The sequence below is a fragment of the Hippocampus bargibanti genome, linkage group LG14 (genome assembly GCF_051943395.1).
Source record: "Hippocampus bargibanti isolate YZ-2025 linkage group LG14, ASM5194339v1, whole genome shotgun sequence".
NCBI classification, from domain to species: Eukaryota; Metazoa; Chordata; class Actinopteri; order Syngnathiformes; family Syngnathidae; genus Hippocampus; species Hippocampus bargibanti.
In genome coordinates, this window is record NC_142747.1 from 515,299 (window position 1) to 539,902 (window position 24,604).

General features: G+C 45.1%; 1 protein-coding gene across 3 annotated transcripts in view; it reads right to left on the minus strand.

The window, feature by feature from the left end:
* The window catches only part of LOC148887954 (protein furry homolog), a 56,615-nt gene that overhangs the window by 7,651 nt on the left and 24,360 nt on the right, over positions 1-24,604 (minus strand). For 2 of the 3 annotated variants that reach the window (XM_089013227.1, XM_089013226.1), the window contains 32 exons: positions 24,341-24,468; positions 24,167-24,224; positions 23,781-23,872; positions 23,536-23,708; positions 23,128-23,288; positions 22,943-23,053; positions 22,705-22,859; positions 20,295-20,394; positions 20,036-20,207; positions 18,446-18,684; positions 17,869-18,015; positions 17,389-17,560; positions 17,231-17,318; positions 16,727-16,803; positions 15,929-16,079; positions 15,766-15,869; positions 15,248-15,415; positions 14,515-14,695; positions 13,183-13,298; positions 12,919-13,106; positions 12,411-12,505; positions 11,760-12,322; positions 11,573-11,670; positions 9,253-9,423; positions 9,037-9,177; positions 8,492-8,662; positions 7,836-8,012; positions 7,669-7,743; positions 7,428-7,601; positions 1,642-1,845; positions 1,398-1,538; positions 392-525 (listed from right to left, as the gene is read on the minus strand). In XM_089013227.1, the coding sequence (XP_088869353.1) occupies positions 392-525; positions 1,398-1,538; positions 1,642-1,845; positions 7,428-7,601; positions 7,669-7,743; positions 7,836-8,012; positions 8,492-8,662; positions 9,037-9,177; positions 9,253-9,423; positions 11,573-11,670; positions 11,760-12,322; positions 12,411-12,505; positions 12,919-13,106; positions 13,183-13,298; positions 14,515-14,695; positions 15,248-15,415; positions 15,766-15,869; positions 15,929-16,079; positions 16,727-16,803; positions 17,231-17,318; positions 17,389-17,560; positions 17,869-18,015; positions 18,446-18,684; positions 20,036-20,207; positions 20,295-20,394; positions 22,705-22,859; positions 22,943-23,053; positions 23,128-23,288; positions 23,536-23,708; positions 23,781-23,872; positions 24,167-24,224; positions 24,341-24,468 (4,925 nt within the window). The remainder of the gene's footprint in view (positions 1-391; positions 526-1,397; positions 1,539-1,641; positions 1,846-7,427; positions 7,602-7,668; positions 7,744-7,835; positions 8,013-8,491; positions 8,663-9,036; positions 9,178-9,252; positions 9,424-11,572; positions 11,671-11,759; positions 12,323-12,410; positions 12,506-12,918; positions 13,107-13,182; positions 13,299-14,514; positions 14,696-15,247; positions 15,416-15,765; positions 15,870-15,928; positions 16,080-16,726; positions 16,804-17,230; positions 17,319-17,388; positions 17,561-17,868; positions 18,016-18,445; positions 18,685-20,035; positions 20,208-20,294; positions 20,395-22,704; positions 22,860-22,942; positions 23,054-23,127; positions 23,289-23,535; positions 23,709-23,780; positions 23,873-24,166; positions 24,225-24,340; positions 24,469-24,604) is intronic. The other variant, XM_089013228.1, reaches the window with a different exon arrangement.

The following is a 24,604-nucleotide window of genomic DNA, read 5'->3' on the forward strand; positions in this document are numbered from 1 at the left end:
TCATGTAATGCGCCTCTCTTTCCAAACAGCAATTCCCTTTGACCTTCGACCTCCGACGCTATTTCATCAGCCATAAATGACCATCACAAATGTAAATAAAGTGACTTTATGATACAATGCAGTGTATTTCTTTCATTACAATACAATAGCACATTTATTATACATAGAATAAGGTATGTTGTGTGTAGTTTTAAAGCTTATTTAGTTGAAAAGTATATTTTATGGAAACCCGGGAACGGATTATTCCCATTTTAATGGTTTTCTATGGGAATTTTTTTTTGAGATACACACTTTTCACCTTACACACTCTGTCTGGGAACCAATTAAGTTCATAAGTTGAGGTCTCACTGTACGTTGCTTCTCTTCTGGGGAAGGAGCCAGGTGGGCGCACCTGGGCAAGCAGCCGCGGGGTTCCAGATCTTTGTCGAGAGCCTCCAAAGTGTTACCACAGTGAAACTCAGGAGGAAGGGAGCTTACGGAGGGTGACGTCTCCTCCTCGTTTGTTTCTATATCTGCTTGTAAAAACTGTTAGAGAGCATGAGACACACTTCTTCAGCATGCATATAGACCCAGCAATTCAGTCGGCATGAAAATGTGAGTACAGTGAACCCTCGCCATTGCGCACTTTGCAAATGTACGTACGTGCAAATTATTTTTGCAAGCATTTAGTGAAAAATGCCATTTTGTACATTGAAATAATTCAATGACAAGTGTACTACGGTGACTCTAAAATGTTTTTTTTACTGGCAAATGTTGACACTTCACATCAGGGCTTGGGCTCATCCATTTTATAGAGGGTTCACAGTGTCCACAAATAACATGCGCAGCTGTCACATCATTATTGAATGGTGATAAATGGTTGCACTAACCTTGCCAGGGATGCTCCTCTGGTTTTTTTGTCTTTCTTTAGAGGGATTCGTTGTGTCAATTCAACTGATTTTGATTCTTAAGTGGCAGCACACGCTTTCATTTTGGGGGCCACCAATGTGTACACCCAGATTCGGCCCCGCATGCCCAAACAGGAGCTCTCACCACCCGCACATAAAAGGAGCAGGTATACACATTGCCTCTTATAGCAGAGCAACACACAGAGGAAGGGGGGTGGGGGGGGGCTTCTAAGATTCCAGCATAATCTCTACTATTAAATGAAGTGTTTTGATAAAGCCAGCTCTGCAAAGTTAATTTACTTCTAACATGCAAAAAAAGATTGTCTCTTTTTAAGGAGAGAAAAAGTCAAAGAAGAAAATGTATTAAGAAACCAGAGAGTTTTACTGAAGAGCCCAAAAGTACAGAGAGCATAGCGACTATTTAGCAAAATTGGTGAAAAACTCAAGAATCGAAGAGGGGTAGGAGCTTTTAGCATCCTGAATCTCAGACACCCGAAAGCCCTTATTCACCCGCTGCTTCGAGTCCTCCGGCAGTTGGACCTCGAAACTGGGATTTTGACTGCTGAGAGGCGTGCCGTTGGCCCACATGTTGCTACAAATTGAGGGAGAATCCATGTTATGGATCTCGGCAGCGAGGGAGAGGTCGGCGGCCTGCGAAAATAGTAGTGACAGTGAGCAAGGGGGCGCCGCATTCCTCAAGTGCAAAGAAGAAGGCTGCGTGACTCTGAAAAGTTGAGAGAATATGTGCCCCTACTAGTTGCGAGCGGGGGAGGATTTGGTTGCCCGAGAGGGAATCCGCCCCCTCTTCGGAGGAGGACTCATCGGAGTCGTCTTGGCCAGTGACGCGGCTCAGGTTGGGCATGCAGCTGGACAGGAAGCTTTCCTCCATTGAGCGCAGGTCGCTGTGGTCCACCGAGTGTCTGCGCACACCCCAGTTGAAGTTGTCCACCGTCTCACCCTGCGACGAGCGAAAGAAATTCAGAAAACTTTGGGGATTTTTGAACTCGATTCAATAGGTTTTGAATGGCAGCTCAAATAGTGATATTCACAAAAGCAGAGGGTATATTTTTCAAAATCATAAAGAGGCAAAGAAAAACAATTTCTAACTTCAATTGTGGCTTTCAATATTAATTTATTGTTGAAAAATGCACTTAGTCACTCAACACGTGATTTTCATAACCACAAATTTAATGTTGCGGCATCAACCAGAGGCAGGCGATAACAAACAACAACATGCCAGGAATTAGTCACATCTCAAACACGCTGTACATGGGGTGGCAAGCGATCACAGCAAAAACAGCAGAGAAACTTACCTGCAACTCCTGGATAGCGCACAAAAAAAGGCAAATAGTATAACATTACTACACCAGATGCAATCATACAAAAATGCTATTTTTGGTGGAAAATACATGTAAGCACTGAAGAGCTGCCACTGATGGGAACAACAGGGATGAGAATGATTTGTCAGACTTTCTTCCCTGAGAAGAAAGTCTGAAAAAAAGGCGAGGAGGGGATATATATATATGACTTCCACAAAATGTCACAATTTATTATTTAAAATAATTTTGGGATAATACTCACCATTAATATGAATGGTTTTCTGTTACTCGTGATTGGTAAAAATCCAGCCAAACTATCAGAATAAAAATCAATTTGCCAGGTACATACGCAAGGTTGCTGCTAGCTAGCCTGCACACCAGTGACGTTCAGTCAGGGGAGGCAGGTGAGGCTGTGCCTCACCTGTCATCATGGAAATATCAAATGAAAAAATAAATTAAACAGTTATGTTTATTTATAGTGATTTGTACTTTAACGTTCTTTTCCATTTAACTTCACCATTTTTGGATGTTTTTTTTCAAAATCGCTGAATTTTCACATTTACCGTTCAAATACTAAGTGGAGACGAGCGGTGAGGCAGCAGCCGGCTGAGCCTCACCAAGGATTACGCAATCACTATGCTAACTGTGCTGGCTTGGTCTGCAGTGAGACCGCATTGCTGTCATTCTGCATATCGCTATTAAAGTGTTCAAACACGTTTAGTATATGCACTAAAATTCTACAGTTTAGCTGGTGTATATAATGTAGAGTCACTGTACATTATAAACACTGTACTACAGTGTTTATTTTATTTTATTTTTTTATCAAAACTGTGTGCATAGGTGAGGCACACAGTTCTCCTGACTCATGACAGGAGGCGCTGGTGATTAGAGATTCTTCTCGCGACTCCTCGGCTGCAGAATAATAGAATTAGTGAGAACAAGCTACAGTCAGCAGTTAGCAAGTTAAGTGCAACCATCCAGTCATTTTTTGTGTTGTTTGGTCTTATTTTCAGAATGGTCGATTACATATCTAAATTGAAAGAATTTTCTAAACTGGACTTTCAATCGAAGCAGGAGATGATAATTAAAGGAAGACCAACACCGGACGGTATAGCTCACAAACGGTGAGGAGTGGATGTAAATCCCCTGCACAGCTTCTCAGCTTTTTGGCCCAGAAGGATCTCATTGAAACTACTGTATTCCTGAAGCGACAAAGTTGATCCAGCTCGTGCTCACTGTTCCAGCTACTACAGCATCAGCGGAGCGCGCATTCTCAGCACAAAACACTCAAAACATACAGTCGGAACAGGACTGATCAAGGACGACTTTCTTCACTGGCAGTGATCTCCATTGAGACAGAGAGACCTGGACTTCATTTATAAGTAAAGGTAACACGATAATAACGTTTTTTTCATTCTTTTTTTTCTATGCTACAGTTTGTATACAGTATATAAAGAATGCTGACATGACATTTTAAGCAAAACACATTAACTGTTGCCAATCAAATGGGGAATAAGCTACTCTGTGGAGTTCTTATGTTTGTAAATCTGACCTCACCAGCCATCAACCTCACTGCACGTCACTGCTGCACACTGCTCATGAGCTTGCACGCTTGCTTTCTGCTGCCTTGCACAGTAGTGTATTGATGCTAACGTTATCATGGGGCTTGTTATAGTGCCACTAACATTCCACTGTTTCATCCATGCTATTTCGTCTGTGTAAGCTCTCAGTCGTACAGGAGTGGTCCATCCATGAAAAGGCTTCTTCAGCCGTCATCTGTACTTCTTTGAAGGTGTCGGACGTTTCGCTTCTTATCCAAGAAACTTTGTCAGCAAACTAAAGTCGTACTGGTAGTTTAGGCCCTATATATATATATATATATATATATATATATATTCCTACTGTCCAGACATGGCAGTGCCGGGCTCTTCTATGGTAGGTCACTGTTCTCAGGTTGGGGGGAGCAGAGGACTACTCCCTGCCACTCCACTGATTGTTCCTATTGTACTGACTAACAACTGGCCTGAATGCCCCACTTCCACCGGAATCACCTCATCGGTATTACTAATCCTATTTTATAATAATAATAATAATAATAATAATAATAATAATAATAATAATAATAATAATAATAATAATAATAATAATAATAATACATTTAATTTCAAGCGCCTTTCAAAACACCCAAGGACACTTTACAATAAAAACAATAAAACAAAGCACATAACAATAAAACCATAAGTAAAATGATACATAATAAAATAGCAGAATGAATTAGACATTGAAAGCAATTTTAAACAAGCAGGTTTTGAGGTGAGCCTTGAAAATAGGGAGGGAGTCAATATTACGGATGTTGGGTGGAAGAGAATTCCAGAGTTTGGGAGCAGAGCGGCTGAAAGCTCTGCATCCCATCGTGGTGAGACGGGCAGAGGGCACATAGAGGTGAAGGGAGGAAGAGGATCTGAGGGACCGAGAGGGAACAGAGATTTGAAGCAGGTCAGAAAGATAGGGAGGGGCAAGGTTATGGATGGCTTTGAATGTAAACAGAAGTATTTTGAATTCCATTCAGGAGTTGCTGGAGTACAGGAGTGATGTGGTGAAAGGAGGGGAGGAGGTTCTAGTGATGATCCGGGCTGAAGAATTTTGGACGAGTTGGAGTTTATGGAGAAATTTCTGAGTGATACCGAAGAGAAGTGAGTTGCAATAATCGATGCGGGAGGTGACAAGACTGTGGATAAGGATAGCAGCGGAGTGAGGGGTGAGCGAGGGACGGAGACGGTTAATATCACGGAGGTGGAAATAAGCAGACCGAGTTATGTTATTGATATGGGACTGAAAAGATAGTGAGCTATCGAGGATGACACCCAGGCTCTTGACCTGAGGGGAGGGGGACACGGTTGAACTGTCAATGGTGAGAGAGAAACTATTAGTTTTGTGGAGGGTGGATTTGGTACCGACAAGGAGAAGTTCGTTTTTGTCACTGTTAAGCTTGAGAAAGTTATGGGAAAGCCAGGATTTAATTTCTGAGAGGCAAAGTGAGAGGGATGAAGGTGGAAGAGAGGCGTCGGGTTTGCTGGAGAGGTAGAGTTGGGTGTCATCCGCGAAGCAGTGAAAGTGAATGCCAAACTTACGGAAAATATTGCCAAGAGGAAGTAGGTAGATAATAAAGAGAAGTGGCCCCAGGACAGACCCTTGAGGCACACCAGAGGACACAGGAGAGGACCGCGAGGTGAACGAGTTGATTTGGATGAATTGTGAGCGATCAGAGAGATAGGAATGAAACCAGCGAAGTGGGGTGTGGGTGATGCCTAGGGTGGAAAGTCTGTCGAGCAGGATAGGGTGGGAAATGGTGTCAAAAGCTGAGGTCAGGTCGAGAAGGATGAGGATGGAGAGTGAACCGGCATCGGCTGCCATAAAAAGATCATTTGTGATTTTTATGAGACCCGTTCAGTATTGTGGCGGGGGCGGAAATTAGACTGGAATTGTTCGTAGAGGTTATTGTGAGTGAGGTGTGAGTGAAGCTGGGACACAACTGTCTTTTCAAGGATTTTGGTGATGAATGGAAGGTGGGAAATTGGACGTAAATTATTGAAATCGTTTGGATCTGAGCCAGGTTTTTTCAGGATAGGAACAATTCCAGTTGATAATGAGGAGTGAATAATGGTTGAAATAAATGGGAGAAGAGAGGGTAGGCAGCACTTGATTGAGTTCTTGGATTTGGTGATAATCTCTAAGATTATAGAGGGATGGGGGAGTTCAAAAGCGGAAAGTAGTTGGGAAGGAGTAGAAAGGCTGGGAGAGGGGGGGGCAGAGGACCCGAGGTGCTGATGGATTTTGTTGATCTTTTCACTAAAAAACATAAGCAGACTGTTGCATGTATCAGAGGAATAAAAGTGTGAGGGGAGAGAGATAGGAGGTTGTATGATTTTGTGATAGAGGGAAAAGAGGACCCGTGAGTTTCCAGGATTAGTGTCAATGAGTCCAGATTAATATTGCGATTTTGCGCGTGAGATTGAATCCTTGTAAGGGTGAGGTGAGTTGTGTACATGTCCTTGTGAGTAGAGAGCCCCGTCTTTGCCTATTTTAGTAGGCTGCTGTACGAACGATCCAAATTGAACCTCACACTACCATATTGGTTTAAAGAAGGATTTAGCTGTTTTATGAAAATCGCTTCTTTTACTCCCCTTTCAAACCATCTATGTTCTTTCGCTAAGATTTTAACCTCATTGTCGTCAACTGAGTGGTTGCTAGCTTTTAGGTGCAAATGTACTGCCGATTGAGGCCCACTTGTATTATCCCTGCGATGTTGATAAAGTCTTTTTTTGAGAATTTGTTTAGTCTCCCCAATGTACTGCTTTTTACAATTTTCATTCTTACAATGTATGGAATAAACTACATTACTTTGTTTTTCATTTGGTAGCCTATCTTTTGGATGCACTAATTTTTGCCTTAACGTGTTTATCGGTTTGAAATAAGTTGGAATTTTATGTTGCCAAAGGACTCTTTGTAATTTTTCAGAAACTCCTGCAATGTAAGCTACTGCTACTCCTCTCTTTTTGTATCTTCAGAATTTTTGGTTTCATTCCCTATTCTTTCTTTCTGACATTTGTTGAATGACCACTGAGGGTACCCACAGTTCGTGAGCGCTCTCCTGATGTGTTTAGACTCCTTTTCTTTTCATCGATGCTATTGTTTCATTGCAAATTAGAATCTATCAAATTAGAACCCGTTCTCTCCACAAAGGCCAATCCTTCGGTCTATTCAACCTGATGTGGCATAGGCCACAAGTTGTCTCCTCGCGTTCCTCCGACATAACACCTGTTTTTTTTTACTCGCCTGCTTATTCAAAAGGGGGCATTTACCTGTTTTGACAAGTCAAGATCATCCAATCAAAATTGCCATTTCCGCCAACACAAGCAGAAACAGGAAATGAACAGCGAAAAAAGCGAGACTACATATTTAGTTTTTTCTGGTCATTTTGGTCTGAAAAAGTTGGAAATCCGCTGATCGGCGGAGAATTCTCATCCCTGGAGGAAATTGTGACTGCTTTGCTGAACTGCTGAAATTGAAAGTTGGATTGTGTGAAGGATGACAATCTTTTTTTTTTGTTTTATGTTTCATAAACGTGATTTTTTTTTTTATATGTAGGAATTGTAAAATTGTAGGACTTTTTGCAACGCAGCTCCCTTAACTTGTGAATAAACGATTTCAATAAACTCACCTCTCCGTCTTCAAGCTCCACATCCAGAAAGTCAAAGTCTCGGAAGACTCGGAACTGCTGCTCCGAGTTGGTTTCGTCCACCATGTCGGCTTCTGGAGTTCCGTCGTCGGATGAAACCAGGCTAAGCTGGTGCGCCATCAGATCCAACTCGCCGCAGCTCGAGAAAATCACCTGCCGCCGGGTAAAAAAAACGGTGTTATTCAATGCTGACAAAGATCGCGTTGTACCAGAGTTGTATTACCGAAGGTTTTTTTGTGAGACCCACTTCTTGCCCGCACAAAGCTAAAACATGCACAAGCTTCTCTCTGGTTCTTTTCTACACAGAAAGGAAGAAAAAGAGTGTTGGGAACTGCATCAACTTTCAATGAGCTTTTGTTGATCAAGTTCGCCGAAATGTAGCGTGTTCACCTGGGAAGGCTGAGGCCTCTTCCAGCTGACCGGCACCAAGACGTTGTTGGACGTGGACCCCAGAGAGCTGGCGGAGGAGGAGGAGGAGATGCTGCGCGGCACCGCCCCGCTTCCACTCTTCCCGTCTCGGACCGAGCAGGCGCGCAGGTCATTGTGGCGCCGACCGATCACGGGCGTCTGACACAAATGCGGCCGTGTGAGTACGGGAGAAAAGTCAGCTCGGGGCTCACTGACGTAAATAGAAGAGCGCTCGTGTAGTAAGAGGCTTAGCAGCCCATCCGGGCGTCTCGGTGCAAGCAGGCACACTGTCGGCAAAGAATCACTCATACACACGCAAAAGACAGGCGGCGGCAATGATGTGACGTCACATCCTGCCATTCATGTGCAACACAAATAGCTTTGTGTTCCATTCCCACGTGCATCAGTCAGACGCCCCCTCATGCGGGCTGCCACTTTTTCAGCTCGTAGTCTAATCATCAGTTGAGGGGAAGCATAAGGAAAGGGTGCGGTGGATAAAATGTTTCCCTTTTTCTCTGCCAGATTTCACACCACACCCACCACAGCCTACAATAATGGCTGTTGTAGAGGGCCAGGTTTTCCCGCGTGTGAATTGAATGAAGTCTCACATAAACTCGCGGAAGAAGAAGGTCGTTCACCTTGGATATGTCAAAGTGGAAGTCCAGGGTTTTTCCGGGCAAGGCCTTGGATGAGCCTTCCCACGCTCGGCCGATGTCCTGGTAGGAGAGGTCGCCGGAGGGCCGCGCCAAACTGGCCGAGCGGCTCACCACCAGCTTGAGGATGTCCAGCGCTTCCCTCCAGTGAGCCGTCTACAATTGGCGCAGATGCACAACATAGTTCGGGCGTGTCTACAAATTGGCTGCAGTGACACAAGACGATGTTCTGGATTGCGACCATCCACCCCCATCTGTCAATATTTTGGGACTCTTCAAATCTTGCTGCCAAAGCTACTGATGTAAAAACAAAGAAATCATCCGCATTTGAGTGGCCCAGTATCATCTGAACCATTGATAGAATGGAAGTCAACAGCTTCCGGTCTTTGGAAAACACTATTTAGGATGTCTGCGTCGACATACATGGATGAGTTTAGGGTAGATGAAAGACTTTCATGAATTGAGAAAGCCTCCCCCAGACGAACGAACAGTGCTATGACTACAACTATCAAATGCAGTAAAGGCCTCACCTGAGCGAATTTCTCGATGGTCCCGAGGACGTCCATATTGAGCGTTTTGGCTTGGATCCCACTCAGGTCCATGTGACTCAGTAGACTGTAGATGATTTGTAAAAGCGTCCGCTGCATACTGGGGAGACCCTTTTCCAACAGCTGTGGCACAACAAGGCGACAATTTCAAGAAGAAGAGGTGGCTTTGGCAAAATCAAGATCAACCGATTGCCAAACCTCCACCATGTATGTGACCAGGTTGACCGTGACGTCCGAGAAGGCCTCATGGAGGAACCTGCACACCACGTTGACCCACGAGAAGCAGTTGCGAGTGTAAGAGTGCGTCTTGTAAAGAGTCATGACGTGGGCCAGGTTGGAGAGCTTGTCGTTTTTCTCGTCGAGGCACACCTGGACAGACGGACATACGTGAGGGAAGAAACTTCTCAAACATGTCATACTTCATACAAGAAAATACAAATTCATGAAAAAGCAGGATTCCTCTAATATAAGGGTGTCAGTCATTTTTAACCGCGGCCCACGTTGTACTTACAATTTCCTCTGGAGTGCCATTATGAATTTGGGGAAGCCATTAGAGGAGGGCTCGGGAACATATGGCTCTTTTGACGATTGCATGTGACTCGCCGATAAAACTACAGACATATTCTCGCTTGTTCACTCTTCATTTCCTGTTCGGGCGGTCGTTGGCGCAAAGCGCAATTTTGATTCAATGATATTGACCGATGGCTTTTGATGTCGAAACAGGCAAACGCCCCCTTTTAAATAAGCCCGACGAGAGGAACAAAATGACGAGGATCTATTCAACACTTCAAGTTGAATGGACGGAAGGATTCGCCTTTGTGGAAAGAAAAACTTCAATACCACGAATGAAACAGTGACATTTTAGCCAGCCCCATGCTAACGTTAGCATCAATATACTTCTGTATGAGACAGCAGAAAGTAAGCGTGCAAGCTAATGAGCAGTGTACAGGCTAGCTAGCAGTAGCTTCGCCTATGGACCCGGCAAGTTGACTTTCATTCCGAGCGCATGTCTGGATTTTTACCAATCATGAGGTTCGGAAAACTATTCATATTAATGGTGAGTATTATCACAAAGTTATTTTCAATAATATATTCTGACATTGTGTTGAAATCGGGTGTGTGTGTGTGTGACTGTTATTGAGGTTTACATGGAACAATTTGAAATCTTGGTTCAGACTTTACCAAGCATTGTGGAACTTGACATCATGGATTTGCTTTCGCAGGCCGAATAAAATGATGTGGTGGGCCAGATTTGGCCCCCGGGCCTTGACTTTGTCACCAGTGCCCTCATGTGTATTTCATCTGTTTGAAAGTTACTCTAAAGCAATTTAGAAGATTCAAAGTATATTTTGTTCAAAGTTAAAAACGATCCAAAAAATACAGGTCAGATGAATTGCAGCTGTAAAAAAAAAATCCTGTTTGGTCATGCTCGAGCCATTTTTATATACAGTGATACCTTGGCTGACGAACTTAAGTGGTTCCCAGAAAGTGTGTAAAGCCAAAAGTGTGTACGTATTTCAAATATTAATTTCCCATAGGAAACCATTAAAATGAGAATAATCCATTCCCGGGTCCCCATAAAACATAATTTTCAACTAAATAAGCCTTAAAACTACACAAAATATACCTTATTTTATGTCTAATAAATATGCTATGGTATTGGAATTAAAGAAATAAACTGTAGAGTATAATAAAGTCGTTTTATTGACCTTTGTGATGGTCGTTGATGGCTTGATGGAATGGATAGCTTTTTGCATAAAGTGTCTGAAGGAGCTCTGGGTTGTACATCTTAGAAATTGTGATATTGCAACAGATGCAGGCAGACACACTAGAAACTTCATTAATGGCTGGTTTCCTTGCTTGTATGTTCTCTCCAAATTGTACAGATCGCTTGTGCGGGTTATTTGTGGAGCCTGATTGATTGGATATTTTAACCTTGCTGTCTACATTCTGCCTTTGAACTATCCATAAAGTTGAAACGAGTCCAAATTTCACTGTGTTTTCTATCCATTTTCTCACCATTTCACTTTTGTTTGTTGTCGTTTTTTTCACTTTTGTTTTTTGGTTTTTGTTTCAGGCTCTGTCGTCTCCCTTTCGTTTTCGTCGTTTCGTTTCTGTTTCTGCAACCCCACCCCCGCTCACTGCTGCGTGTGTCCCCTCCCTCCTCTACCACGGATCTTGACACATGCGGCTTTAACCGAAGCCTCGGGGCGGCGGTGTATAGAGGAAAAAAAAGCCGGCTGCCATTTTCAGCTTTGTTCACTTCAGAGATTCAGCTCCAAGAATCGGCTCGTTCGCGAATGACACATCACTCATTGTGGCGCTGCGCGTGTTTCCCGAAAAATAGTTTGTCTGTCAAGATTATCTTCTAGCCAATTTAACGTTCGTAAGGCGAACCGTTCGGTAGCTAAAGCATTCGTAAGCTGAGGTATCACCGTCTCACATCATGCATACTCTCAACATTCGGACTGCTTAAAAAAAGGAAACAACCCAAATTCGGTGACGCAGGAAGCAAAACCTGTGCTATCCTTTCGGCGACGTCCTGAGAGAAGCGTGTGGGCCCATCAAAATTCTGCACCAGATGAGGGAGCAGGCAAAGGACGTTCAAGGGGAAACCTAAAGTGGAAATCAAAGAGCCTCACAGCGGACTTGTCGAACTACCGGGACCCCCGTTTCTCCGGCGGACCACATGTTGAAAGGCGTACCGATAGCTTGCGAGGCGTCCACCACCGACATCCGACAAACAGGCGCGAGCTGCCAGAAGAGCTTCAGCGTGAGGTCAACCGTGGCGGCGGACGTGAAGCCCTTGAGCAGAAGCTGCTGGAGCCCCGTGAAGCTGCTCCATTTCAGCTGGCCCTGCAGCTTCTCAAGCCTATGGCGGTTCTCCGGCCTGTCCAGCGACATGTGGCCCAGCAGCTTGTCCAGCAACCTCAGTGACATTTGATACTCAAACTCAAAATCAGATTCCATCAGCGATACAGCCGCCCAAAACATGGTGGCCAGCAGGTTAGCAGGGTGGTTGACGTTGGCCGGGTCCGAGATGCTATCCTTTGAGGAAGACAGGCTGCGGTTTTTGCCCGCCGGGGTGTGCCGCTCGCACGCTCGGATGGGGTCCAGAGTGGTCCACCTGTCCGCCTGGCTGAATTTCTTTGGGACGGGGGAGCTCCTCCGATGCCGGCTGCGCTCTTCCCTGGGGCGGTTAAGCTGCCCCAGGCGCTTCCTGTTGGACATCGACTTCAGCGTGGTGAGGAGATCCGGAGGTGACGCTCTGCAATCATCATGGAAAATGCAGCATACTCACAGTTCAAGGAACGCAAGTTGTACATTCATTCCCGCCGGACTGCATTTCGGCTTACTTGGTCACGACAGCCGCGAGGTCGTTATTAATGAGGCACTCGGCTAAGTTGTCCACCGCAGATTCCAGTGTGAGTAAAATTTCCATGGCATAGCCCTACAAGACCAAAAGTCTTTGACCAGGAACGTCTTTGCAATGGCATTTTTGTTTTCATCTTGATGAGCATTCATCTACAATGAGCCGTCCAATATTAGCAAATTACCCTCATGTTTGAAATTGCATTTGTTAGTCTCACAGTGGAGAAATGTACATTTCACAGCAGAAAAGTTATGAAAGGAAAGAAGTAGAAAAACGAAACATGTCCTGCTGTAAAGACAGCCAGTCTCGCAGCGCCATTTTGTGGTCAAAACAACTTCAAAAAAAACAGTGAAACACGACATTTGGATCCCCTTGCCCCGGCACACGTTTTGTGCTTGATGTTTGTTATGTCGCAGGTTGTCAACTGGTTGTTTCTTCAATGTGTATTTTTCCCCCAAATAGCCAAAGGCAAATGTTTTGCACACACTAACCTGCACTTCCTCTCGCCGTTCCCCGACGACCTCGACTAGCCTGGAGAGCAAATCGTAGAGGGAATGCGCGCAGATGGGCTGACGCAGTGCTCGGAAGACTTGGAAGGAGCGCCCGGCGTAGTGACGTGAGGAACTGCAAAGTGCCGTCTGCAGGGCCACGTTGCTCAGCTGCTGCTCCAGTTGGGATTCTTTGGGAAAAAAAATACCATAAAAATGAACAAATCACATGTTCTATTGATGGAACATTCTAGACAGAAGGCTTACCGGGGTCTTTGAACACAGACGTGACATGGCGCAAGAAATTTGTCAGCTGGGTTGTACTTTTTGAAACTTGATTCTTGGGTGAGATGTCGCCGTGGCACCACAGGGGTCCACGTGCTCTACAAAATCCATACGCAACACAATTAAAACGGTCAATACTTTACACGGTGATTTAATCCTTTCCTCTTTCATCTTAAACTGATTGAAACAAAGCATAGGAGGGAAAAGTGATTTGATTGCAGGGCTGTCAATGCGTTGTGCTTTTTATTTTACTTTATGTTCAATGTTTCGTTAAGCGCTTTGTTACAGCTTCAGCTGTTGTGAATATAAATCAGGATGTATTGTATTGTATTCACATGCACAACGGGGTTAATTAATTTGTTTCCAAATCAAATCAACCGGAAGCCATTTCTTCTATTCACAAGTAATTACATGTAGTATTCTTGCATCCAGCTGCAGTCTTCACCACTAGATGGTATCCAAACTACATGCTTACGAGCACCAGGGAGTACAATACCTCAGCTTACAAACTCAATTGGTTCCTAGAAAGTGTGTGCAAGGCAAAACGTTCGTCTGCCAAACATTTATTTCCCAATAAAAAAATTATTAAAAATGACAATAATCCGTTCCCAGGTCCCCATAAAACCTAATTTTCGACGACATAAGCCTTAAAACTACACAAAATATATCTTATTTTATGTATAATAAATGTGCTATTCTATTGTAAATAGATAGAAATAAACTAGACTGTATAAGAGTCTTTTTATTTACCTTTGTGATGGTCGTTGATATCCGAGTGAAGTTGCCGTGCTTTCTCGGCGATAATACCCTGATTTACACTGTCCCCTGCTAGCTGCTTTTCGTTAATCCAAAGCGACAGCATTTTTCAACCTCTTCTATTGCCTGAGACCGTTGCTTAGAGTCCTTAGACAACACAAAATCACCTTTAGCTGCACGTAGCAATGATCGACTTAGCATACTGGTAGTGGGAAGCTAAGTCACACAAACCACGTATGCATTCAAGGAAAGGGGTGATGAAAATTATTCCGCCAGCCACCGTGACGCTGTTTGACCGTGTGGTTTGGTGTTCTTCCGCCGAAAACTAGTCCGCCAGCCACCGTGGCTCTGGCTGTGGTTTGGTTCATTTGCCGAAAACTAGTTTGTATGCCAAGATTATATTCTCGCGAATGTAATATTCGTAAGGCGAAAAGTTCGTAAACTGAGGTATCACTATATTTGCTTTTTTTGCTCTTTTTTTGTTAATGGTAATCTACATCCAGCAAATTAGCAGCCAAGCCTTCCTTTCCACACGCATGTCGCAGTTCTCAGTGGTACCTGGTGGTCAAAAATTCAATGAGTTTGCCGGCCTTTTCGTCAGTCGTGGCGCGGCCCACCGGCTCGTCCGAGATGTCGAGCAAGTTGCCGCTGCTCCCGTCAAGGCTGAGATTGGACGACGCGGAGGAGGAACTCAGACCGGAGTCTGGCACGGGACCCTCCCGCAGAAAGTCCAAAGCTCCTGAGGCACAACGAGGAAAGAAATGGCACATATAAGGACGGGAAGGAATTGGAATGGTGTAATTACGTGTTATTGGGATATATTGTTGAACTACGTACTTGAAAGCAACAGAATCCCTTTGGAAAATCGAGAATGCCTTGACATTTGGGGAAATCTTGGGAGCAAAATATCCGCAATAGGCAACTTTTTCCCCCCGGGGTTTACTACATTTATGGGCATTAAAAATCAGCCAAGAATATTGGGGGCGGACATCTTGAATTTTGGGGATACCAAAAATACTGTGTGGGAAGCAGTATTTTTGTGGCATTGAAGGCGCACGTGTTCAAAAAAACTCCACTTGGGGCAAAAGGGTAAAAATAGCCACACGGAATGCTTCAATCAAGACCTTTGAAATTCCCCAGTGCCGCATATTACTTTTGGAACAAGCTCCAGATATGCTCTGCTCAGACAAGAATCCCGACAGAAATGTAAGCCATTCCCCTTCGTGACATTCGCACCAATGCTGACGTCCGCATTTTTTTCCGGCCTTGCTTTCTTTATCTTATCTTATACCTGACGTTATGAATTCGGTCGTGAGGGTCTTGGCTCCGTCGAGCTGCGGGGTCTGCAGCGGTGCCGAGGAGACAGCCTGGAGGTTCTGGCGGCAGGTCAGCGCGATGAGCAGATGAAGGAGGAGACGCTTGCTGTGCTCACACACCTCCGGGCGAGAGTGGTCCATGCCTGAGGATGAGAGTCGGCTGGCAAATTGACACCGTGGCTGGCTTCATGCGTGCTTCTGGCTAAAAGGCAGACCCAATAAGATCAATGACAGGCATTCTTCTTTTTATTTGAATCTTTTCTCGGTCACATTGCTTGGCATGTGCGACGTGTCAGTTGATGTCATTGTAAGGCATTTGTGAACTGACTTGGGATTATTTTATATAACAAACCCCAGCCAGATCGTAAAGATCCTATCATAACTTGTACGTGTGTTCAGTCAACTCAATTTAATGTAATACACTCTATTTCACACTAGTTAACTGAATCCCATAGTGGAGGGTTGAAGACCACCAGTTATTGTGTAAACTTACCCAAAAGTAAGGCATGCAGCAACAGTGGGAAGTGCAGAGCCCAGTCCTCCTGTACACTGTGGTCCACCACCATCTCTGTCATGAATATGACTGCTATATTACACCTGGAAAGAAAACAAAAGTACTTATAATAGCAGACTTGGGAAGGCGACACGGCCCAGACCTGTGGAGGGGTCCTCTTGGGGTGAGGGTCTCGGGCAGGAAGTCCACCAGAGGAGCCCAGAAGCCGCCGTTGACAGGCATTGGTAGAGGATGGGGCCGGTTGCCTTCATCCACGGCCGTCGGCCAGTCAACAGAAGTGGGGAGAGGTTCAGCTGTGGAGGGACTACGGCATCAAACTAAAATAGATGGCTCAAGAAAATAAAATAGGATAAAATGGCCGGCTAGCTATTAGATATCTATTAGCTATCTATCCAGCTAGCTGGCAAGCTGATGGCTGGCTATCTGGCTGGCTGGCTAGTTATCTATTGGCTATCTATCCAGCTGGTTGGCTATCTATTAGATGTCTATTAGCTAGCTAGTTGGCTGGTTATCTATTAGCTATCTGGCTATCTGTTAGCTATCTATCCGGCTAGCCAGCTATTAGCTAGCTGGCTAGTTGACTGGCTATCAGCTATCTAATAGATAGCTAGCTGGCTTTCTGTTAGCTATCAATCCAGCTCGCTAGCTATCTATTAGGTATCTTACAAAAGAAATGTATTATTATTTTTATTATAATATGTATTATTATTATTATTATTTCAGCTAATAAGGACAGCTCATTATTATTATTATTTCAGCTAATAAGGACAGCTCAAGACACCACTACTCACATGAGCCTTTTCAAAGAGCCCCGGGATACTATGCATTATCAAAAACAGCAATTCCCGTCGCCATCTTTTTATACCCGCGGCCAGCTGTCGCCACACGGCGATGGAATTATTGATGATGGCAAGAGGCGCTGGAATACACTTTCATTTACCTTCTTCGTGTGACCCTCCCGAACTGTTGCTGAAGCCAGATTCCAGACGGTGGTGAGCTCGCACGACGTGGTTGAGCCTGCGGAAAGACAGACAGACATGACTCACTTTAGCGGGGTGCACACATTTCACCAATCGGGACTCGTTTTCACAAAATGGAGCATTTATCTTCTCTTCTGATCAAACCAGCAAAGGGTTGATTCTTGCAAGTCTGTAAATGGTGTGTGGAGTGCAGATGTGCCGATCATCAGGTCCGATTTGAGCATTGGTCTCCACTTTTCGAGCCCAAGTTCCATTGTTATGCAATTTCTCAAAGATTATTAGGAACGATTATCTGGTGCTAAGCAGTGCCCACATACGAGAATCAGAAAACATTTGACCTCCTAATCAATATCAGTCCCATTTCCAAGGAATGCATGATTGAAAGATTTTCTTGAGTGCAGGGTAAACACGTCATGATAACGGGGCCAAATGTGAGCATTTGTCATGAACGTTTGCGATTCCACCTCTCGTCATTGTCCCTTGGCTGGTATTCATCTGCATCTAGGAAGCTTTCCTGGTCAGCCACCACATTCTTGGTACTCGGTGTGGTTCCTGAGGAAAGAGTCCAAAAGCCAACCTGTTTGCTTCCAATCAGTTCGATGCTTAGTCAGCTCTCAGTTACCTGATGCTGCGTTTGCAGCGGCCCCGCTCGAGGCGGCGAAGCAAAAAAACGGCGGGCTGTCGCAGTGCTGGACTATTGGGTTGACCGGGTCCGTCTGCTGCAACTCCAAAATCAACTCGTCCATTGTTTGCATGGTGTTGTTTCGACACAGATAGATCACCACCTTCTTGATCTGAGAACACAGAGGGGAAGATTATTATCGTAAAAAAACATGCTAAAAGCTAAGAGTAGAAGTTCCTCAAACTTCCGTTCCTTCCCCAAAATTTCATTTACCCCCCCCCCCCCCCCCAAAAAAAAAAAAAAAAAAAAAGAAATTAGATGCAGGCTAAATAGAAGATGTCCATCGTGTAAAATCATCCATGAATGATGCAATTGGTCATTTTCCATTCAAAAAGTTCTAATTTCTGTCCTGGGAATTAATCAATTCAACTTTGGTGCTTTCCATAGTGGTGCAAAAGAGAGTCTTAGTGTTTGTCTTACGAATGGCAGGAGCGCAGTGTCACTGCTGACGCCGCAGAGGTTGATGAGGAATTGCAGCACTGTTCGCAAGTTGTGGCTCCACTTTTCGTTGCAAGCCAAAGCATTCCAGGCATTTTCCATTTCGGATCCTGGTAGGTCATCACCAAACTGGCCAAATACAAACCATAATAATAATACATTACATTTATAAGCGCCTTTCAAAACTGTCAAGGTCACTTTTCAGTCACGGGATAAATTATTCTGTGGGTGAGCAACGGCAGCCACAAGCGCCAGCGTTCACTCAACCTGAAAGTAACTCAAATAGATAGAAAACTAACTATCTAGCTAATAGATAGCCAATAGAAAGCCAGCTAGATCGCTAACCAGCCAACTAGAAAGATATACAGCTAGCCAGCTACATAGCTAGCTAGCTACACAGCTAGCGCCATTAGATCAGCCAGAAATACTGGAGCCAAGGATGTTTGCATTTGGTGGAATTTTGTTTGAGGTCCACATCCTTTGGCATAATACCTCAGATGCTCATGTCCAGCTGCACATACTACGGGAGTCTGTTATCAACACGACAAGATGAATTCACCTTCGCGGTCATGTACATGAGGTTGTTGAGCACCAGGGACGTGGCTTGCAGGGAGCCCCATCCGGTTCCCCTCAAAATGTGGCGCAAGGGGGCAGAGGCGTCGGAGGAGGAAGACAGCGTGAATGCCGGGAGCAGTAGGCCGCGATCTACTAGCTCTATGTTACTGAGCCAGGGAAGGAGATAAGTCAGCATGATCTGTCTGCCGTTGGGGTGGGTGCTCAGAAACCTCTGGCTAACCTCTGGAACATACATAAACAAATCCTCAGAGGAATATTCAAGTGAGCTGCATGTGGGCAAAACATTGTACTCAACAAGGGCCGCCTTTGATACTTCAAATCAAACAAATGGACTAGGGCACAAACAAAGGAATTAAGATATACAGTCATACCTCGTCTTACGAACGCTTTAGCTACACACGGAGAGCTACAATGGCTGGCGGACTAGTTTTCGGCGGAAAAACACCAAACCACACGGCCGAACAGTGCCTCCTTGGCTGCCGGACTACTTTTCACGTTCTGGTTGCAGTTGCACAGGTGTTAGTCATTCCAATCAGTGGCAGTTCAAAGGACTCCCAGCATGATCATTCCGTGTCGGGTCATTGTATGTGTCAGGTTTGTTTCATCTTGGCAAATTTTTACTCATGGTTTTCTTTCATACTTTGTAGTTTTCTGTTCGGATGACTTCGATGTATTAGATTTTGTTCCTGCTGACTTTATTTTAATAACATTTGTCAAATACAACCTGCTGCTCCTTCCTGCCTGCTTATTTGGGATCCACAACCATCACCACCTCGCAAACCGTGACACCCTTTCTCTGAGTGCATATGTGGTTTGTTTTTGAGTGGAGTACTTTTGCTTTTTTTGGGACCGAAAAGACCCCACCAAAGACTAGTGTTAACAAAAAACAAAATTACGGTCGAGCAGAGGAAGGAGATCATCGAAAAACACGAATGAGGTGTGCGTTTGTGTGACTTAGCGTCCCAGTACCAGTATGCTAAGTCAACCATTGCTACGTCCAGCTATGGGTGTTTCTGTGTTGTCTAAGCAACGGTCTCAGACAATAGAAGAATTTGAAAAACTTTTGTTCATTTGGATTAATGACAAGCAGCTAGCAGGGGACAGTGTCGGATATCATCAAGAGGCAACTACATCAACGGCCATCACAAATGTAAATAAAACGACTTCATTATACACTACAGTTTATTTCTTTAATTACAATACAATAGCCCATTTATTATACATAACATAAGGTATATTTTGTGTAGGTTTAAGGCTTATTTAGTGGAAAATTAGGTTTTATGGGGACCTGGGTATGGATTATTCTCATTTTTACTGGTTTCCTATGGGAAATTTATTTTTGAGATACACACTTTTCGCCTTACACACACTTTCTAGGAACCAATTGAGTTCATAAGCTGAGGTATTACTGTAGGGATTTTTTTCATGACTCAACAAATATTACATTAAGTGCTTGGTAATGTTTGACCAGCTCTGTGGATTCTATATTGCGTGGGGGTCCCACCAAGCCCACCCCTGGTTCAACAAAGAGGACATGTCAAGACAAGCGTCCTCACAAGACATTTTACAATACCTGAGAAAAGAGGGAGCGTGAGTTGAGGGTACATCCTGGCGAAGTGGCTGGAAAGCTGAGGAAGAGAGATGCTATAAAGCGGCGGCAATGCTGCGTGAGTGCCGTTAAGAATGCCGTTCGGCTTCTGCCCAGCCATCAACTTGGTGTCCACAAATAGCCTGGCCTCAAGAATCTGCCCCAAAACAGGAGAACGGGATGAGTGTACTCATCACACGAAAGCTCGCTTGAAGACTTGTGAGGAGGTGTGTCTTGATATTACCTCCATCAGCTGGAGAGAAATTTCATAAATCTCTCTGCTGGCATCGGATACCTTGAAGAGGACCAAATTGAGCAGTGTCACAATATCGCCGAGGTGGTTTCTGCAAGGCAACACAAAGAAAAAGTAGACATTCAAGGGTCATTTTCCCCCCACAATGCAAAACATTGGCCACGTGACTCCAAAAATGATTTGGTCAAAATAGCCCAACACTGGTGAATTTTCAAATCATCACCAATAATAATAATAATAATAATAAGAAGAAGAAGTAGAAGAAGAAGAATAAGAATAGTTTTCTTACTATTATCAGTGTCTGAAACTCATGGCAAAAAGACACCAGGGCAGACATCTGTGAAAAGTTGCCTGCCCAGCCATAAGATAAGACAACATGACTAATCGCAAAAAAAAAACATTGTTGCAAAGTACTGAGGATGTAGCTCGCACAAATGCTCCCTAGCTTAATTTATCATAAATATCCTTTGCTGTTGATTTTTCTCCAGTTGTCGTTTGTCCATACACTGTTGGGCATGTTGCACAATGCAATGTTTGAGTTGCGTCATCTGCTACAAGCCACGTCAACTCCTCTTTCCACCATGCTTTAAATGTACATTTACGTTTTGTAGCGTCATGAATTTTGTTAGGTTCTTTTGAATCTTTCTTCTGGGGCTGCGGTTCTGTGCGTCTACTTAAATGCACGACCTTATAACGCTCGGGAAAGTCCGGAAGTGTCATGATCTGGTTGGCGACCAACGCGTGGCGGCACGACCATTCGGGTCGGGTTATTGTATGCTTTGTATGCAATCGTATGCATTGTGTATGTGTTTGTTTCATCATGGCAGACTTTTTCTCTTGGTCTTTATTTGATACTTTGTATTTTTCTGTTGGAATGACTTTGATGTTTTAGATTTTGTTCCTGGTGACTTTATTTTAATACAATTTCTCAAATACAACCTGCTCCTCCCTCCTGCCTGCTTTTTGGGATCCACATCTGCCATCACCACCTCGCAAACCGTGACAGAATGACCCGACCAACCATCGAATGCCGCAGGTACAACGGAACGGTCTCATTTCCACCCTGTGCCTGGCAGTGCCACATCCACGTTAGCCCACGCCTCGTCGACTTTGAATTGCGTCACTCGACGAGCCGTAACGTCCACGTCAACGTCCGTCCGAGACCTCCTTCCAGGTGGCCGTCCAGGGTGACACTGGGTGTCTGGCAGTGCACGCCCGCGTCTAGCTCCGCGTCGTCGTGCATGTTGAATTGAGTCGCATCCACGATGAGCCGTGCAACGTCCGCGTCCACGTCAGTCCGAGACCCCACTCACCGCTGGATCCCGAAGCGGCTAAGGACCGGTCTCGTTTCCCGAGCCCAGGTCAACGTCCGGCCGAGACCTGTTCCCACACGGCCGTCCGGGGTTCCACTCTGCGCCTGGCAGTGCGAAGTCCGCGTTGAGCCATGCGTCGTCACGAGAACGTGCGAGATGGATCGCACTCACGCCCACGACAATCTGTGCCGCGTCCACATCCACTTCAGGCCGAGTCCCGTTCCCATCAGGCCGCCGCCCGTCATATGCTGGAGAGGCAACGGTTGCCGTCTCCACCCTGGCGAGTTGGACCTTTTGGGAGACTGTTGGGACTTCTGGAAGCAGTCCCTTGAAGGGGGGGGTACTGCCATGATCCGGTTGGCGACCAACGGGTGGCGCTGTCGGCCCCGCCTGCACCTGCACAGGTCCTGGTCGTCCCGATCAGTGGCGGACTGCCACGTTCGGATTGAAGACCAACGGGTAGCGCTGTCAGCCCTGCCTGCTGCCTCGCAGGTGCTGGTCGTTCCCAATCAGTGACAGTTAAAAGGACTCCCGGCACAACCATTCGGTGTCGGGTTATTGTATGCTTTGTATGCAATTGTGTGCATTGTGTATGCATTGTATGCTGTGCATGTGTTTGTTTCATCTTGGCAGACTTTTACTCTTGGTTTTTCTTTAGATATTTTGTATTTTTCTGTTCTAATGATTTTAACGTTTTAGATTTTGTTCCTGTTGACTTTATTTTAATAACATTTCTCAAATACAACCTGCTGCTCCCTCCTGCCTGCTTTTTGGGATCCACAATTGCCATCACCACCTTGCAAACCGTGACAGGAAGCACGAAGCAGGCCTCTGATCGGTTGTAACCGATGATGCAAATTGCCAAATGAATCGAAAGTCTGAAATTTCCAAACCGAACAAAGATTTCGAAATCGGAATAATTTATTGTCGTTTTTTTTTCTTGAAAAAGTTGTCGGCCACCTGGGCGGAGACGTTTTGTAAGTTGTACGCCCGACGTAAAAGTTGCACGCCTCGGGCGTCCGGGCAGACGTTATTTCAGACACTGCTATTATGATTATTAATGATGAGAAGAGAGCATTTCTTTGTACCTGCGGCCGCACACCATCGCAATGGCTTTGAAGCAACCTGAGGCGAGCTGGTAGGAGCCTGTGTAGCAGCGGTCCACAGCCCAGTTGAACAGGTTGATTTGGTCGGCGTTGAGCTCCAAGAGCAGGATGACCACTTCACATCCCAGCTGGTGGACCTGAGTCGAGAGGAGAACCACAGAGAGAGAAAATATAGATGGTGTCTTAACGAAGCTCCCGAATGAAAATAAACATTGCGTACCTGCTGGTCTTGCCAGGCTAGGATGTTGTCCAGCCACTTGTACAGGTAGCCATCTGCAGAGAGGCCCACGTTGTCAAAGACCGGACCGCAGCACAACACGGCGGACATGGCCTAGAGGAAAGCAGTGTTTTTATGCATCAGCGACGCTGGCTCCACTCCATACTAACAAGGAGAAGGCCCCTTACCTTTAAGGCGCAATACTGGTAGCGCGTAATCTGGTGAGTCCTGTCGCTGTAGCGGTCCAAGGGGGTGAACATGATGCTAAAGGGCCCCGCCCACTGACTGAAGAGGATGAAAAGATGATGTCGAAGGCTCTGCTGCGGAAACAGGAAGCGTCGATGGTGCACTGAGGAGGGGAAATTAGGCAGGCTCTTGCTTGTTGTCTCACTTCATGAGCAGAAAGTCAGTGGAATGTTTCGGCCTCCAAAACACTCAAGCGTCAAAACTGAATTTTCTCATTAAGCAACGTGATGCTTGTGTCCTGAAGAAACTCAATTTGTGCAACTTCTCCTAAAGCCTGAAAGCGGCCAGGCAACTCTTATTTCTCTTGATGACTTCTTCCAACATCAGTCAAAACAGACAAACAAGACTACCTGGCACATATTGTATGAGGTTGGCCACCATGGCGCTGAAGTGAATTCGAATGTCCTTGAAGATCTCCATGTCTTTGTCGTTCTCGGCTTCCAGGAGCATCCGCGTCAGATCCACGTACTCCAAGAACAGGGCGCCCAGGGCGAGGGTGTCACGCTCCAGAGCTCCGGTTGTACTGCGGCATGAAAAAAAGTGAATAATTTAAAATAATAATAATAATAATAAAGACCCCGGGGAAGGAACCGACCTGTCACTAATCACGCCAGCATCTCCCAGCAGCTCAAAGATGCACAGCAGTTGAAGTCGCAGAAGGTCTCGGCGCTCACGTCGCTTCTTATTCTGGAGAAATCATACAGCAGGACCTCCACTGAATTCTCTCAATTCCAGTCCAGGTTAAAACAAACAAACATACCTTTATTATCATGCTTACAAATGAGCTCTTAGAAAGCATTACAAAAAATCTTATTACTTTTTAGTTAGCTAAATTTATATAATTAGTTTTTTTTTATGTTTTTAAAACACATCGAGTTGGAATGAGCCATATAGAGTCACTAAAGCGAGCACTGCATGTGTAGTTGTGCTTGTCGTTTGCCCTGATAAAAACCAAACCAACCAAACAACCAACCAACCAACCTCGGGTCTTCTTTCTAGTGCTTCTTTCATGAGTGGATGCAGTTCCTCCACAAGTTCCCTGAAGCCAGACAGACAACATCCGGTCATTGTGCACGTCAAAACGCTACTGCAAAGAATGATCGAAAAATCCTCCCTCTTTTGCTGAACTCAGAGATGAACAAGCCTACCAAATACCTGAAGATGAGGCAGTTGGCGCGGCCAAAACCCAGAACCAAAGCCTCTGTCAGCTCCACGCTCTCCGACCTCATGAGGGGGACCAACTGCTTCAGGAGCCGAGCCACGGACGGGCAGCCCGGGACCACCTGAGACATAAAACAACGGTGTTTAATCCAATCTGAGTGGAAAATCGGAGACTTTTACTGAAAGCAAATTTATTGAATCACAATCACGATACCGCAATATTTTTGCAATGCAGACGATGCCAAGGTAGTCGCCACT